General features: G+C 39.9%; 1 protein-coding gene across 3 annotated transcripts in view; it reads right to left on the bottom strand.

Moving 5' to 3' along the window:
- Nucleotides 1-18,983, bottom strand: part of prkd1 (protein kinase D1) — a 302,791-nt gene that overhangs the window by 176,772 nt on the left and 107,036 nt on the right. For 2 of the 3 annotated variants that reach the window (XM_048599966.1, XM_048599967.1), the window contains exon 3: nucleotides 1,662-1,800. In XM_048599966.1, coding sequence (XP_048455923.1) covers nucleotides 1,662-1,800 — 139 coding nt within the window. Of the gene's footprint in view, nucleotides 1-1,661; nucleotides 1,801-18,983 lie in introns of those variants that run through there. The other variant, XM_048599969.1, reaches the window with a different exon arrangement.

Raw genomic sequence — 18,983 nt, 5'->3', positions numbered from 1 at the left:
CTGAGGAAGAGTTGAATTGAATTAATGAAGAGCAAAGAAGTTAGGAGTGGTGCCGCTTGAGCCTGAGCTCTAGGAAGCCACAATAAAAGTAGAGGCTAAGAGGCTAGAATACTGAACTCAATTAGAAGCATACAGTGCAATTAATGTGCACTCAATGTCCTCTTGGTAACCACTCACCCAACCCACATGCCAACTCTGCCTACACATTCTATCCCCATGACTCTGAGGCACCCAAATGAATCCTTCCACATATCTGTCATATTCGTAGGTACTTCATACTGAAAGACAAATCTCATCCATAAAAGCTATTCAAAAAATGTAAATGTAAATCAGTTCAAGTGGTCAATCTGACAAAATCAACAAATGAACACATCCACTTACAGCACCAAAAACATATGTTTGTACTGCCGTCAAAATGTGAACACAGCCAATGATCCTATCCTTGAGACAAGTAGTTATCGACAATTTGAAACTGAGTTAAGAATTCATTATAGCTCCAGCTATCAAAACACTTCCTGGGAAGCATCAATAATTGAACTGAGACATCAGGTTGGCCTTTCATTTTAAATCGCATTTAAACAAACTTAAATTCAAATCTAAAATAGTGACCGGCCCAAAGATAGGTTCTCTGGCCATTTCTCCATGTCTCAGGATATTAATTTGCTCATAAGAATCTCACATTTTTATTTTTTAATAAGAACTGATTAATATGATGGAGGGAAAACAATGCAGAACTGATTTTTCATTGCCTTCCTCACGTGTGCGTTTCCTAGGATCCTCCTCTACCTGTACATTGCTGTTGTCTCTGAGGTTCTAGCTCTTTTGCCAACATCACAGAAAGTTCTCTGGTTCTGCCATTGGCCATGTTTCATATCTCTGAGCAACGGATCCTTACCTGCATTTATCTTCCAGACTACTATTGCCGATTGAAATCGTATATATGAAGATTAAAGGCCTCTATATTTATTACATTTCCTTTGTGACAAGCTCACACTATGTCTTGCTGTATGTCCTATTCAATGGTATGACTACTACTTGAGGGCCTAAGATACTCCCACTGTCATTTTCTGACCTTCGTTATTCCTAATCTCAACAAACACTATTTCTGAATCATGATCTTCTGAGTCACAGTTCTTTCTCACTATTAGCATTATGCCACCCTTCACTATCAGGGCTATACTTTCTAATTTTTCATCTGTCAGGCTTTTCAAAGTGTTGTGGAACCTGTAAATATTCGTTCCTGAACTTTGGTTACCTCGTAACCATGTCTGTGCAATGGCAATTAGATCAAAACTATCTCTAACTAATTCAGCTATTATATTGCACACTATGGATCATGCAATTAAGCTAATGAAGAAGCAAAAAATCAGGAACCATTTAAGAAACAAAGCTATACTAGGAACTCTTTGGATGGATGAATTAAGATGGCTGAATGTCCTTCTTAATTATCACTATCTTGTGAACTGTTAGGCAAATTGTGTTTGCCGATTCTCACAAAACATTAAACTATCTAATAATTTTCACAACATTGTTACTTGATAGCTGGCATATCTAAAGAGGGAAAGTGGCCAGTAAATTTACTGGTGGTTAAAATAAAACAAAATTTAGATTATATAATTGCAATGTTGGGAAAGGATATATACATTTATCTTTTTTATTACCTGACAAGACAACTTCAATCAAATCTCCCTCTTGAATATCAGTTGCAGCCTTCACCAACTGTAGGATGTTTTCTGAGTTAGGTTCATGTCGAAATAACAGGATTTTATCATACATTCCATAGAATCCACATTCAGGAAACTGAAATTAAAGAGATTAAAATATGAATAATTAGTAATGTAAAAAAGGTAAAGTTGCCATGGTCCTGTGAATGAACAATAAATTGGCATGAAACAATGTGGTCATGTTCCAACATAAACTAGTCATTATATTAGTACTTTCATCTGACACTAATTTAGAAGTTGTCCAATTACAGTCATAGCAGCACTCTTTATTGGTCACTTAATCTTTAGATCTCAGGTGATACATGAAGTATGACCATCTGGACATTCATAGCAATGAATCCTGAAATAATGGGGGCAACTTTCTTTGAACAAACCCAGCCAACAGCCCGCCCACCCCCTCCCCAGTACACCTGAATTCTATGGACTAGGTTATTGACTGACTCAATGGGCAGGCCTGCTCCTAAGGTTTTGCTGGTGGCTTTCCCAGAACAGCAATCAAAAAGTTTCCAGCCCACCAGTGGTCCAATTTACCTGAAAAGCAGAAAACGAAACTATCCACAGGACTACAAGGTTTTGAGGTCTGCTTCATTTAGATGCCCCTTTTAATGGATATATCAAGAGTCTCTCCTCCTGTGTCAACTGAATAATTCTCCTGGCCTGCACATATTATAGTTCATATAGTTTGCTGCCTTGAACAAAGCCCCCAGAAATTCTAAAGCAACAAGACCAGAGTATTATGGTTAGGTATGGATATATTACATAGCTTGAATCATAGAATCTCTACAGTGTGGAAACTGGCCCTTTGGCCCTGCACTGACCACAGAGCATCCCACCCAGACCCACCCCCTATAGCCCACCTAATCTACACATCCCTGAACGCTGTGGGCAATTTAGCATGGCCAATCCACCTAACCTGCACATCTTTGGACTGTGGGAGGAAACCGGAGCACCTGGAGGAAACTCATGCAGACAGGGGGAGAACGTGCAAACGTGAGAACGTCGCCTGAGGGTGGAATCGAACCCTGGTCCCTGGAGCTGTGAGGCAGCACTGCTAGTCACTGAGCCACCGTGCTGCCCCACAGTTCTTTGGACTAAAGGAATCAACTAGTATAGGGAGAAAGCGGGAACAGGGTACTAAATTGGGATGATCAGCTATGATCATACTGAATGGTGGAGCAAACTCAATGGGGCAAACGGCCTACTCCTCCTATTTTATATGTATATATGTTTTGATTAACAGCACAATTCCTTGGACCATTTGTACTTAACACCTAGAAAAGTTGTCTGGATACAGCCAAATTGTTCCCATTCTTTTCAAATCATATTTTAAATGTATACATGGGTCACATGTAAAATTTCTCCAAGTAAACTGCAGAGTACAGAGTACATCAGGTGTATTGAATTGTTGAGGTGATCCAGGTCAGCTAAAAGAGCTGAGATCTGAGAAAAACTTTGTGCTTCATCTGAAGATAGCAAGTTATCAAGCAATTAATGGTTGGTTCATAGAAATTGTAACCAATCAGACATGTTTGTTATTTCTTTTATTTCTGTTATTCCAGTAGTATATTTAAGTTGCAACAAATGTTATCTAGGACAATTTTATTGTTGACTTTGAAGTATTTGCTTTGAAGTGGAACAAATTTTTCACACTGTCTTTCACGCAATCTTTCTCACTGTTGTTTTGCTGTCTTTATGAAATGACTAGGAGAAGAACTTGTGGCACAATGGGTGAAATTTCTGCCTCTGAGCTCGTAGGTCAAGATTCAATCTCCACTCCAGGACTCAATCTCCAAGGAAGGTGCATTCACAAGACAGCCAAAACGTTGAGAATCAGTGCATAAATCCATCCCTACATTCACCCGTGGCAGGCAGAAAAATGGGAGGGATTCCTGGTCAACCATGTAGTGAAAAGTAATTGGGGTTTCTATCATCATTGCTCATAGCTCCAGAATGAAGTATGCACGTGAACAGTCGGTCACCACAACAATTTGGACTCCTGCTGGATGGAGGGGGGAAGGTCTATTGTTTCAAAAGCCTATGCGGATCAAATTGATGTCAACTGCATGGGGTCTTATCCCTTTTTCAGCTGGACTAGATGAGGAACATGCATTCTTGCCCTGCCCATGGCAGATGCTATGATACTGTGGGATGAATCTGCCTTCAAACAGAAAACTCAAGAGAAACAAACAGACTGGTTCTTTCACTTTACAATTTTCAAGACAGTGACCAATCATTGGAGATGACAACTTTGAAGGATGTAAACGAGGTTTTCTGTTCTTAAACTTTCCATAATACATGGAATCAAATCAGTGGGGTGGTGATGGCCTAGTGGTACTATCACTGGACTGTTAATCCAGAGAACAAGGTAATGTTTTGGGGACCCGGGTTTGAATTCCGCTGTGACAGATGGTGGAATATGAATTCAATAAAAATCTGGAATTAAGAGTTTAAAGATGACCTTGAATCCATTGTTGATTGTTGGAGAAACTGGTTCACTAATGTCCTTTAGGGAAGGAAACTGCCATCCTTACCAGGTCAGGCCTACATGTTGCCCCAGACTCACAACAATGAGATTGATTTTTAACTGCCCTCTGGGCAATTAGAGATGGACAATAAATGCCGTTCCAGCCAGTGACACTCTTATTCCGTGAATTAATTTAAAAAGGCTACACTTAGGTACTATTTGAGCTTTCAGGATAAGCGCAATGTGCTGTCTCTACAAAATGCTTTTTTGGAGCTGAAGCAGCAGAGAGTAGCTTAACCAAAGATGAAATACATGACTTGGCAACGAGGCAACACACTGGGTTGTGGGCAACACAGAGGAAAGGGTAGCTGTCAGTCACAATGATTCAGCTGTTTTAGAAGCTATTACTGTTTGGGTCCGGTAATTTATGAAGACATCAGAGGCTCCAGTAATATTTTTCTAGACTTATTTGTACACATTTCCATATGCAGAACACTTTTTTTTCTTAGTGTTTGTTTTATTTTGTCCTCTTGGTTGAAATTGGCCTCCCAAGAACTAAGACAGCAGCGGGGTAAAACCAGGCCATTTATTACTGACAAAAGTGGTTCCTTAAAAATGTGGTATCACACTGTTCTTGAGATTACAACCATTGTACAAGATCTGCTTCACTGGTAAGTCACAGAGCTGGTGTGAAATTGCAGCTCTGAGGTTTGATATAAACAGATAATATTAAGTATTCATTCATCCATTTATAATCAATGTGCAGCACTGTACAAAAGTAAGTTCTAATGCTTGAAACATGGGTTTATTTTTACTCAGCACTTACTTGCCAACAACCATGACCTGCTGAAACATTTCAGTCTCATGCAGGGGAAGAAAAACTAACACTGGCCTATTACTGATGATCTGCTCCCCTTATACCTCAATTATACTGTAGCCAAGTAATGTAATGACAGTGCACGTTCAACAGTGATGGGTAGAAGCAGTTGCAATTCTGCACACCACTCTGACTACTGCTGACTGGGGTAGAATTCAGTTCTGTGTAGTAATTCAAACGCATGCATGGAGGCCTGCTCACCACCTCCAGGGAAATTACTAACCATGAAAAAATGTTGAAAGATGGGGATTAAAGTGAAGAAACAATGGTTCAAGATATGGAGCGCAGGTCTATGAGTTTATTCAGCAAAAATAGTGACAATTATGCCCTTGTTAGTTGATCTCCCATGACACTGTGAAGGTTTAGTCAAGACCAAGTGGAATCTTCTGATGAAGTGGGAAAATGATAATAGAAAAGGCACATCAGATGTAATTCTGTTCCATTTGAAATTAGCACATCGTTTTCTTGCTTTATAAATCGCACATTTGTAACAGAGAATGTTTATGTTTGAAGGGCAAGATTGATTAACATATTTTAATCTCAGTTTTAAGTACTTTGTAGATCGCTAGGAAACTTAAATGACCTAAAATGTAGGGCTGCACAGCATTAAAACTTTTCAAATCAAGAGGAAAATAGCTTGCTTCAATACCTTCTACAGATTTCATTTTGAGAATTTGTTATAATTATGAAATGTGTACCAGTCCAGAATTTTGCAGTCACATTTCATCCGAAGAATTTTATTTCAAATAACCTGATGCATATTTAATCTTTCAATTAGGTAACTGTGACAAAAACTGTTTCCATAACTATTTGCATCATCGACTCAGGCTTTGAACGATTGAGAAAGTGACAGAATTATTGACTTGGAACTCCTTCAATTGAACTTGAGGATGTAGCACTGAAATCATTCTGATATTGCTGACAAAAACGTATGCTGAAATTTCCCGTGAATCCCATTAACATGCAACGTAAACATCAGCTTTAAAAACGTAGAAGTCAATATAAACAATTAAGGCTGAAGAAGATATGTCATCTTCCTTCTTTATATTCCTGTTTAACTTACGATTTATGAAATTCAAAATGCTAGTCAATCAAACTTACATTTATGCATTTGAATCCAGCGTGTGTAAGAAAATGCTCTTTTACAAAAATGTAACAGGATCTGACCAAATGTAATTAGCATGAGGGTCTCAGTGAAGACTTTTGGTTTTAAGTGTGTAAAACAGGAGCTGTGATTTCAGGACCTGCTGAATCTGAGGCAGTCATTTAGAATGAGTATAAATGCTATGGAATTGCAGGAAACTATCATTCCCTGTTCCATTTATATGGAGGTGAGACCACGTCAATCAGCTAAGTGGACTTTCATCACATTCTACTCAGGAGAAGCACAAATAAACAAGGAAACACCTACGTTATGACAGCTTAGTACAAAAAATGTCATGAATTGATTACTCACAATTTTTGGGGGAAGAAATGAAGCTCATACTTCATAGTTAATCAGAGCTTCCCAAGAAATTTGGAAGGATTGTCTTCAGGCGAGCAAATATATTATAATTCTTTATCTAACAATGATTTTTCAAAGAATGTTACTTTTCAGAATTTGCGGCGAAAGTAATAGTGTGGCTCAGAGTGCATTATGCTATTTATGTCCAAGTGCTTCATCAACTTCATATGAGGACACACTCACAAGAGTAGCTGACTGTCCACCCCATGACAGAAATATATCAAATAGTGCAAAAGTTGCTGCATTATTGCTGTAGGTGCAAATTAAACTCACTACAGCAAGTTGTGTCCTGTCCATTCCAGTTAAAGTACCTTTTTAGAGCGTTATAAGTGTCGATGTCTATCAATAAACCTCTCTGGCACTGAAAATGAACTATTCCAAGTGTGTAGTCTCAATCTTCTAAGTTTTGCATGGTGGAAATTTTATAATGCATAAATTACATTTTTACATCATGACAAAGTAGCAAATAATAATGAAGTAGAAGAGTCAACACACTATTTGGCAGCTAATTTGTTGAATGAATGCATCACAAATTGCAGTTGAATTTATGTATTTCATCTGCCAGATATAAATTTTGCTAATAATAAGGACTTGTCACTGTATGTAGGAATAATGAACAGAACATCAAGGTCACCATGACAGCAGTTCAAGTGTTATGGTGCAGTTGTCATGACAGCAGTACCTATGGCTCTTTCCTGATTGAACACTGTTTTCCTACTTGGCAGAATAAACGTGCACAAGTCATTCTGCTATGTGTCTTTCTCAGAAACAATGTAAAATATGAAAAGGCTCACAGTAACCCCAACGCATGTCCGTCTTCAGCTGGTATTTGAAAAGAGAGTCTCTCTTTTTGAGAACATGGCTGGGGCTGGGGGGTAGAGCAGTGGTTCAAAAGGTTTTCCCAGTTATCCAGTTATAAATTCAGAAAAAGCAAAATTAGCCTAAAATATTTATTAGACTGCAAATGTTTGTGACAGCTAAAATAAACTCAACTATTTTTGGAACAAAACGGCCGGTAATTTTTGATGCTCGCAGTTGTTTCCTGTTCCACACTTAAATCATATTTGAGAGACTCATATGACCAGACTGGAGCATGGATAAGTTTGCAACATTCCCAGATGAAGCTCAGACAGCCAGGAAATAAACAACTCTATTAACCACTCACATTGAAATGGCATAAGGCATGACAAAAGCAAACGTTACTGCAGTAAAAAATTGATTCTACGCTTAAGACTTTGAAACAGCACTTATCAGTTTAAGTCATTAGCACTTGAAAGTTTGAAACAAACCGCAGCAGTGATATTCTAAATTGGACAGATTAATTCAAAAACAGTTTGCAGTGATAAATCTGCTATAACAGTCCCTCAGAGGGAGGGTGGATACTGTGAGGAGCTTCAGCACAAGGGCTCTCTCATTAAAGATGGAGCGGTGGAGGAATTTATTTTCTCAGTTGGTCATTAAGTGTTTGGAATTTTCTCCATGAAAGATTAATGGGTATGGTTAGGGATGCTGGCCAAGGTGGAACGATCACTGGGGAAGAATGGAGGGGTTGTATTTGATGTGAATTGAAAAGATCATGAGTGGAATCTAAATGGCAGTTTAAAAATGAAATCTTCAAAGATAAAGTTGAAGCTCAGTGACAGAATGATGCTCACCCCTAGAGGACAATTTATTTTGAGAGCCCAATGCTATGGTAGCTTTTTAAAACACAATTCTTAAACAGGTGCTTTAAAACTGTCCCTCAGTGTGTTTAGAATGTAGCTTGGTGTGATTTCATTAACACCACTGAAACTGCGGTTATCACGAAAATAGACATTTTTAGTAAATGTTAACTTACCTCCTGTAAGTCACTCAATTTTAAATGACAGAGAATGACATTTTAATACATGCGCACTATTTATGGATTGGATTCAGTCAAATCCTTAACATATTTTGAAAGAGCTTTCATTGGTGGGTTATCGCATCACCCTAACGGTCCAGTTTAATTTCTAAAGCCTCTTCAACGACCAGCAAAGAAAACAGAATTAACTGACATTAACCATGGTTACTAATTCATTCTGTGGGTGTGGTACTGTATAAGTTTCTTTTCACATGGACATTAAGACATAAACTTTGCATTACTGTTTACATATGATCAGAATTACTTTTCTCTGTTGAGATTTACAGACTGTCCTTTATAATGCCTAAATGCTGGGTGGACTCAAGCCAAATTAGCCAAATTTCTAATCTCCATCACTTGACCTCTGTTTTCAAGTTCAATGCTAGCATAATCTCATACTAGTGCAAATTTGGGTACACAGCACGGATAACACACAAATTGATAATCTCTCCATACTGGCAAAAGTATTCCTTTTGTCTTATTGGCCAATTGCTCCAATCCTCAACAGAATCTTTCTGTAAGTTAAATTGTTACTGCATTGACAGTGCACACCCATGCAGACTCGCAGACTCTGAGGAACCAATTGCCTCAATAAGGAAACTCTTGCTCTAGGTTTTAGTATAAGCTATACTTGATTCATGTCCAGAATTCACTACTTGTCTAACAGAGTTTGGATTCAGACAAACCATTTGATCTACATTACGATGTTTGTATATCCTGAAATGAATTAAACTATCTTTGCTTATATTGTCCTTTAAACCAGAGTGAATTTAAATACCCAGCTGGAATGTAACACAGATATGCTGATTCTACAAACTGGTATTTAGTATTATCTGGATTTTCAGAAAAGAGGAAATTGAGGGATGTGTGTGATGTTAGTGATTGATCTGCAGGTGAAGATTTTATTATTTATGTCAGTATTGTATTTGTATAATGCTACCATGTGACAGGTAACAGTTGAAACTGTGACACATATCTCTAGTATTAACTCATCAAAAGTAAGTCTAAGAGTCCAAAATGTTTGAATAAAATGCGCACTGAAAATAAAGAGGAGATCACAGGCAGTCTGAAGTTGGTTTATTAATGCATGTCCCAGTTGTGTCCTGCACATTCCACACAAGCATGGTGTTCATGTTATGTTTGAGAGAGTAAAAAGGATAGCCATCAAGATTCTATTATTGATACCGTCATTGATAACAGGAAGAGTCATTTGAAACAACCAGATGTGATCCATAGGGCTGAATTTCCACATCTGCAGTTAGTATGGTGGCCATTGAATTTCACAGTATCCGGTCTGCCATGCCCCAGGATTAATTTTCAGATTCAGTCTTTTGCTTTGTACCTCATTAATTGTGCAACCAAGACATTGGACATATTTCTCTAGGAATCATATGGCGGAAGGGTGAGGTGGAAGCACTCACCAGGGTCTTCCATGCAACTAGAGCCACAGGTAGAGCCCAAGTGTACACCACTTTGGATGCTGCAAGCCAGGAATGATCGCACACACCGCTGTGCTCCTCACAGGAAATGTCACAGAGGAAAGACAAACTCCCTGCCCACTTTGTGTTCAGGGTCCTGAAGGTGCTTGAGCATGGGGAGGTGGAGAGGAGGGCAGTCCTTTTCGCTGCTGACTGTCAAAGGAAGCCACACAGCTTAGCTGGACTGAAATTATAGCATTCTATGTCTTGTGTCAACACAGATGTCCAGCAGTTTAGAAAGATGATCAATGATTGCCTGTGCTCTGCAGGGATGAATGCCACCATCTTCTCTCTGCTACCGCACACTCCCAGAGTCAGTCTAATATTACCTATGCACATACCTCTCACCAAGGCTGATGTACGATAACTCTCAGCATCACAACTATCATGTCTACTCAAGGGCTCTTAGCCTGGCAAATTTATTAACGCTTCCTGCCCTCTGAATTTCCTACTTATTCACAGGGAATAGTGCACCACCTTTGCTGCTCATGCACCACCAGTAACTGCTTTTCCAGCCACTTTTGGCACAGTCATTATCTCCTCTACTCTCCATTTGGGGAAAAATTGGCCTATATCTGGGCCAAGAAGGTTAAGAGCAGTGGTGGTGGTGGGTGAGTGGGAGGAGGGATTGTCAGGTATCAGGCTCTTCATGCCTCTTGTTGTGGAATTATGCAGAAGAAGCAGTCACACAGTGGCTAAGATGGGAACATGGTGAGCTGCAGCTTCCTGGTGCCTGTCAAATATATAGGTGAAATTCTGAAATTGCCATTGAAGGCTTGACGGGAGCATTGTCTGAGCTTTTCTCGAAGTTGAGTACCTAAGCTTTTCATTCTCGTCCTGTTTGTCACCATCCTCGCCATTACACATACCATGCCAGCGAGGGGTGAATTCCACCTGTTATTGTAGGTAAAACTCTCAGAAAAACATGTAAAGAATTTTAGGTTGCTGCAACAGCTGGGAATCAAATATTATCGGTGGACACATTTTTTAAGTGGCCAAGGAAGTCCATGGGCATCTGAAGGGGTGGTCATTCTGTAAATGACAAGTTCAAAAATGCCACCAAGGCTATTCAATAACCTTTAATACCATAAGATTAAATCAAGAGGTAAAACACTATCTCACACTTTAAACCTAAAATATTAGATTTTGAAAAATAAATATATTTACTTGTGTAAAAATAAGTAGATGTAGTCATTACATTTTATTTATCAAATTAATAAAGCAGTTGCTTCATTTTGGTAAATCAAATGTACTCTGAAGCAGTGTTTTCTGTCCTCAGTCTTTTCTTTTCCTCAGTCACTGAGTGAACAAGTAATTGGAGGAGTAGGAACAACATCCAGCTTTCTAGCAGTTGACGTGAGGAATGCCAGAAATACTAATTTAAGCAATAAACTAATACCTTGTTTCATTTATACTTTCTGAAAACTACTTTCAACTCCACCAACTATTTACATGTGTCCAACAAACATCCTGTTTCCTTGCCATTTATGTTCAAGTATGTTTGTTCTAATAATCCTTACTCTTTCTGACAAAAACATTCAACATGATTTGTTCCTAGCCACTTGTTTTTTAGTTTTTTTTTCCTCCAAGATTTCCCAACTTCCTCTTATACAACTTCCTCTGATTTCCCAATTGTACAATCAACAAGTAAAAGTTTCATCTTTTAGAAATCCATGCACTACCTCTCAAATGTACTCTACTTCAGAGTGCACTGTATTATTTAGTGAGAATCTCCCCTTTATTCTGAAAACTTCAGCTGTTAGAGATTACAAAGTGATCTACGATTAAATAATACACTTCTAAACAAGTAGTTATTTTAGAAATGTTGCCTTAAAGTAATAATAGTTACATAAAACCCTAGTGTGCATCTTCTATTTTCTTCCAATTCCATCTGTATCCTGCATGCTTCTGTGATAGGATCATTAGTCTTCAACAGGAATGGAAAGCTGAAATCTTTTTAACAGCGTATGGGTGAAACCTTAAGAGAGGTCTGAGTGATGAGGCCTATAGCTCGATGTGTGGCAGAATCAGTTGACGAGTGTGACAGCATCTTGATTGTTGCAGTCATTTCTCTCTGCTTTCAGGAAAACTCAACAAGGAAACCAAAGCAGGTACCTGACAGACTTAGTAGGAACTGCAGATACTGGAGAATCCGAGACAACAAGGTGCAGGGCTGGATGAACACAGCAGGCCAAGCAACATCATAGGAGCAGAGAGGCTGACGTTTCGACAGACTTGGCTTGCCAGTTGCTCCAAATCATATCCATGTTAGAAATGGGACACAAACATCTCAGGGCAATCTGCTATGGCACTGGATACATGTGCCCCACATCCAAGGATATTGGCAGCTCATGGACTGGACCAGATTACATCTCTGGGCTTTTAGCTCACTGCCATAGCACTTACTCACCCTGAGCATTCCTGGGTACACACAGTACCCATGCCTTGCCTTGCCTTTTTGCACTTTGCTCCCTCATCCAGAGATATCAGGCCCACATTGTTGCTGTCTTGTCATGTGTTTAGTGCAGACACAAAGCCAGGAAGCTTGACCTAGTTGTCAGCAGATCCCAGCCAAGGGAAGGTTAGCCTTCGCTCAGGGATTCCCTGCACAGTAAGTCAAGGGCAGCTAGAGATACCACCAAACCCTGCTCGGGACAGTCACAGTCAGGATCCTCTCCTCATTGTCAGCTAAGAATGGTCCCATTAGAAGCTATTAATTCTCCCTGGCTGACCTTTACCCACTCCTTTGTCTGTCCAACCATTGTTCTCTCTCTGGGCTTCATCTCTACCTATTGTTTATTCCTTTCGCCTCCCCCAGTCCTCCATTCCATCTTCAGCATATACTCCAACCAGAAGGAGTTCCCAGCTACAAGCAGTTCTGAAGAAGAGTCACCAGACCTGAAACATTCACTCTGTTTTCTCTCCACAGATGCTGCCAGACCTTCTGAGTTTTCCCAGCAATTCTCTGATTTCCAGCATATGCAGTTCTTTGGTTTTGTTTTGATGCAGTTGTTAGTGTTGGTGCTGGAGAGGAGTTGTCCTGGGTAAGTGAATAGTCGGCAGACAGCTGCCAAAACATGACCATGCTCTGTACCTGTGCTATTTTTAAAAGCTTGTTGTGCACCCAGGTATTCCCACATTCCTAACATGTGGCCTTGATATAGCAAATGGGGAAATCAGCATCCTGCTTTGTGTGCAGGGTCCTGGGGTTCCTACTGGATGGAATGGTGTCCTCCTACCCCAGGACCAGCAGCGAAGACCACTTCACCAGATCGTGCCAGCCTGATCCAAGGTTGGAACAGTCTCAGCTGTCTGGAAAAATGCCCATCACTGTAGGATGAATAGTCAATACAGAGGGCTTGCAGGGTTAGTGGTGTCAGGGGTCATGCTGGGTGACAGCAGATGGTGAAGATATTGCAGCTGATAGTGAGAGTGGTAGTGCATGAGCCTCGGACAGAGGTGTGTGCAGTAGCAGAATACAGTGAGTGTTAGGTATCAGAGAGAAGATGGTGAAGCGTAACCTGGTAGAGTGGAGAAGGTGATTGACCTTCATCCTACAGTGATGGGCATTTTTCCAGACAGCTGAGACTGTTCCAACCTTGGATCAGGCTGGCACGATCTGGTGAAGTGGTCTTCGCTGCTGGTCCTGGGGTAGGAGGACACCATTCCATCCAGTAGGAACCCCAGGACCCTGCACACAAAGCAGGATGCTGATTTCCCCATTTGCTATATCAAGGCCACATGTTAGGAATGTGGGAATACCTGGGTGCACAACAAGCTTTTAAAAATAGCACAGGTACAGAGCATGGTCATGTTTTGGCAGCTGTCTGCCGAGTGGCAAATTGTGCAGATGACGTGTAGCAAGATGGGGTGAAAATCCGACCTTAAGAGACAACATGGGTGCATGATGGGTAATCAATGAGGTGCTAAAATAAGACAATGAACACTGGATGTTAGAGTTCTCAAACAAAAACAGAAAGTGATGGAGAAACCAAACAGGTCTGGCAGCCTTTGTGAGGGAAGAACAGAATTAACACAAAAACCAAGTTGCTGGAAAAGGTCAGCAGGTCTGGCAGACCCTTGAGGAAGGGTCACCGGACCCGAAACGTTAACTCTGTTTCCTCCTTCACAGATGCTGCCAGACCTGCTGAGCTTTTCCAGCAACTTTGTTTTTGTTCCTGATTTACAGCATCCGCAGTTCTTTTGGTTTTTAACAGAATTAACACCTTGCATCCAGTAACCCTTTGTAACCCCAATGAGGTATTGTTTGGTAAGGCAGAGCAAGAGAATACACTAGGCCTCGCGACAATAGAAACATAGAATATAGGAGCAGGAGGGGGCCATTCGGCCCTTCCAGCCTGCTCCACCATTCATCATGATCATAGCTGATCATCCAATTCAACAGCCTAATCCTGCTTTCTCCCCATAACCTTTGATCACATTCCCCCCAAGTGCTATATCTAGTTGCCTCTTGAATACATTCAATGTTTTGACATCAACTGCTTCCTGTGGTAATGAATTCCACAGGCTCACCACTCTTTGGATGAAAGGATATCTCCTCATCTCTGTCCTAAATCGCCTACCTCGAATCCTCATACTGTGACCCCTGGTTCTGAACACACCCACCATCGAGAACATCCTCCCTGCATCCACCCTGTTCAGCCCTGTTAGAATTTTATAAGTCTCTATGAAAATCCCCATCATTCGTCTGAACTCGAGCAAAAACAATCCCAACCCAATCAATCTCTCCTCATACGTCAGACCCGCCATACCTGCAATCAGCCTGCGCTGCAGTCCCTCAAGAGCAACAGCATCCTTCCTCAGAAAAGGAGACCAAAACTGCACACTATATTCTAGGTGTGGCCTCATCGAAGCCTTATACAACTGCAACAACACATCCCTGCACCTGTGCTCGAAACCTCTCACAATGAAGGCCAATATACCATTTTCCTTCTCTACCGCCTGCTGCACCTGCATGCTTACCTTCAGCAACTGGTGCACAAAGACAGCCAGGTCCCACTGCACACTCCCATCTGCCAATTTACAGCCATTCAGGTAGTAATCTGCCTGCTTGTTTTTGCTTCCAAAGTGAATAACCTCACATTTATCTAAATTATACTGTAACTGCCATTGATTTACCCACTCACCCAACCCGTCGAGATCATGCTACACGATCTCTGCATCCTCGTCACAGTTCGCCCTCCCACCCAACTTGGTATCATCTGCAAACTTGGAGATGTTATATTTTGTTCCCTCATCCAAATCATTAACATACATTGTGAATAGCTGGGGTCCCAGCACCGACCCCTGCAGCACCCCACTAGTTACTGCCTATCAATTTGAAAAGGACCCATTTCATTTCCTCTCTGCCAACAAGTTCCTATCCATCTCAATACACTTCCCCCAATCCCAGGCTGCAAGATGATATAGATCCTGTAATTTGAAGGGTACATGAAATTAAGAAGGACAGGAAACCAGAAAAAGGTGGTTTTTTAAAAAAATTAATCTTGATGTCAGCAGAAGAGACACATCACCTAAGTTCTCCTGAGTCTTCTAGCAACAGGCTCAAATTTTAGCCCAAATAGCCAAACACTTCGTTTTTACATACATGTATAGAAGGTTTTACGTCTGTTTTTGTGTTTTCTTTATTGGTTACATTCTTATTCTATTCTTCTTACTTTTTGATCGCCCTTTGCTGTATTTCAAACTCCTCCCAATCCTCTTTTTATTACAATTTCTGGCAACTCTATAGCCTTTTCAAGCTTATATAATTCCTAATTTCCATTGTTACCCAGGGTTGATGACTGTTTTTACATTTTTGTTCCTTGAAAGAATCTGTAGTGTCATATACTATGTAATAATTCATTAAGGACTATCCATTGCTTATGTACTACCATAAATTTTAATGTTTTATCCCAAACCACCTCAGCCAACTTGTCCCTCATAACTGCAAAACTTCTTATGTTCGAATTTAATCCCCTATGTTTCTGACTGAATGGACTCACTTTCAAGTATAGTGTAAAAATAATTAAATATTATGGTCACTCATCTCTAAAGGTTCTTTCAGAACAATATTATGAATTAGAACTTCTTTGTAACACAATACCAGACCTAAAATAGCCTGTTCTCTAATTGGCTACTTAACATGCAGCTCCTGAAACCACACTGAACACACTTTAGAAGCTCACCTTACCCCCACAGCTTTAGTATTTAATTAGTTTACCCAGTTTACATGCAGGTTGAATCAACCATGATTACTATATTAGTCATGCTCTGTGCTTCTTTAATCTCTTGCTTTATACCATGGTTCGCATTATCATTACTGTTTGGTAGCCTACATGCAACTCCCATCAATGTTTGATGCTCCTGGCTGTTTCTCAGCTCCATCCAAACAGATTTCACGTTGTTTACTTTTGTTCTGATATCTTCTCTTACTAATATATTGATCTCATCCTTTATTATCAGTGCAAAACCACCTCCTTTTCCTTTATGCCTGTCTTTTCTAAATGTCAAATATCTTTGACTATTCAGTCCCCGGTCTTGATCACTGTGCAGTATATTTCTGTTGTGACATTTATACCATCGCAATTTACCTCTGTTTGTGCCCTTAAATCATCTACCTTGTTGAGAATGTTATATGCATTCAGAAACAGTGCCCTTAACTTTATCTTTCTGACACTATAATGCATTCTAAGCTTTGTTGATGCTCACCTTATTTTCATCTGCCTTCTTATTTCACTTGCCATTTTTCTACTTCCTGTTACAATTTATATAAATGATTTGGATGAAAGGACCAAAGGAATGGTTGCTATACTTGCTGATGATAAAAAGATAGATAGGAAATTAAAGTTGTGAAGAAGATGTAAAAAGACTACAAATGGGTATAGATAAATACAATGAGTGAATAAATATCTGACAAATGAATTCTAATGTGAGAAAATGTGAAATTGCCCATTTTGGCAGAAGTATAAAGAATATCATCTGAGAGACTGAAGAGTTCTGAGATGTAGAGGAATCTGGGTGTCCTTGTGCATGAATTGATGAAGATTAGCGAAAAGGTAAACAAAATAATTAGGAAAGCTACTGAATACAAACTTCGGCAGGTATGTTTCAGATATGCAAGGCACTGATGAGATTATATCTAGTGTACTTTGTACAGTATTGTCATTCTTATTTACGGAAGGATATAATTGTACTGACTGCAGTTCAGAGAAGTTTAGAAGAACAGACAGTGACTTGACTCAAACACAAAAGATCCTGAGGGGTCTTAACAGGGTACATGTAGAAAGGTAGCTTACTTTTATGGGAGAATGGGTCACAGTTTAAGAATAAGGGGTCATCTTTTTAAGACAAGGGATTAAGAGAATTATTTTTCTCACAAAACGGTGTAAAATCTTGGAGTTTTGTTGCTCAAAAAGCAAAGGAAGCAACATATTTGAATATCTTTAAAGCAGAAGCAAATAGATTCTTGGTAAGCAAAAGGGTAAAGGATTATCAGGGTAGTGAAGAATGGGGAGCAATCAGGCATGATCAACCATGATCTTATTGAGTGGCAGAGCAAGCCTGATGGGCATACACCTACTCTTCTATATACTTTCATCAACAAAGAAAGGCATATATAGAAAGTTCATCTCCAAATATGCTTTCTTGAATATCTACTCCCCAGATTGGTGTAAGTTAACAATTTCCATTTTTTAAATTACGTTTGGGATTTAAATGGTTTGTAAATAACCTACTGCTGAATTTATTATTAGCCACAAAAAGCTATAAATGGACAGGTTGAAGCTGAAATGAACAAAATAAGATGAGTCACTGCAGACTGTATAGTATCTAATGTATTTGTATTAAAGGTCCAGTTTAGGTTTTGGTCAATGGAAGTTTGATGGAAGGCAGTTCGATGACAGGGAGTGTGACAATACTGACACTGAGATAGTGATCTCCCTCTCAGGCACTGTTTGGCCAGTGGGTAGCCCCCCTACACTCAGTGGCAATGGCCACATATGCAGGAAGGATCCCCATTCTTTTAGCAGAGTAAGCCTGTCTGACCCCAGCACTGCCAGTCTGCACTGATCTGATGTGGATGGTGCAGGGCCACTGGTGCAGTTTCATCCTCCAAGAGGAACCCCAGCAAAGGTCACCATTAAGACTGCTTTGTTTGGGCCAATAGCTACTGGGGACATGTTGCAGTTGCTGCAGATGGCCTCTCCACTGTTGGCAAATAGCCATTTTACACACAATTTATTTCCTTTGCCTCCTTAAATACTTTAACTGCCTTCTCACCCATGCTGTGTGGTGTGCTAGCAAGACTCCCAACTCACTCCTGGGAAAGATAGACAACATGATGCCACCCCAAAATCATTGGTTTGTTTCTATGTTTTGTTTCTCTCATTCTATTATTTAAAATCATTTCTTCCAATGTATCTTTGCATCATATCACACACCTTTGCTCAAGGAGCAAGCACCCTGTTCCTCGATCACTGCTAGTGATCAGCTTTGCTCCCTTCTGAAGGTTACACTTCTCCGTACCTGATAGATCCCTTGGGTAAACCATCTGATGTCAGGGGATCACAGAGTCAGGAACAGCAGTTGTAATTCCAAGTCTTACCACAACTCAATTGTGCAACCTCCTGGATGTAACTCTGAAATCCATCCAACAACAAATAACACTTGCAAGTAGTGCTGAAGCTCATGTTGCTGCAGTTCTGGTCACTGCAATAAACGTGCTCAGAAAATCATTGAACCTTTTCAGCTTTATTATCTAAGGGTGACTATTTTTGTCGATAAATGCAATGTTATATTTCTCATGTAAAGTCTTTCATTAAAATGGCAACAGTTTTTACTTCCCTGAAACACTTTACGGAACTTGCAGTTCTGAATTCATTACAATATATTGTTATGGGTAGAAGTGGGAGATAATGGGATGACTTCTCCCTTTTCCTTCAACACTCATGTGTCTACAACAAGACGTGTTTGGAGGGAGTTTTAATACTTTGTTCTTATGATTTTCATCAACAAACATGAAGCAACACGCACACACACATACACACACTTGGATTA

This window comes from Rhincodon typus, chromosome 8 (genome assembly GCF_021869965.1).
Source record: "Rhincodon typus isolate 14 chromosome 8, sRhiTyp1.1, whole genome shotgun sequence".
NCBI lineage: Eukaryota > Metazoa > Chordata > Chondrichthyes > Orectolobiformes > Rhincodontidae > Rhincodon > Rhincodon typus.
This window is presented reverse-complemented; position numbering and strand designations above follow the sequence as displayed.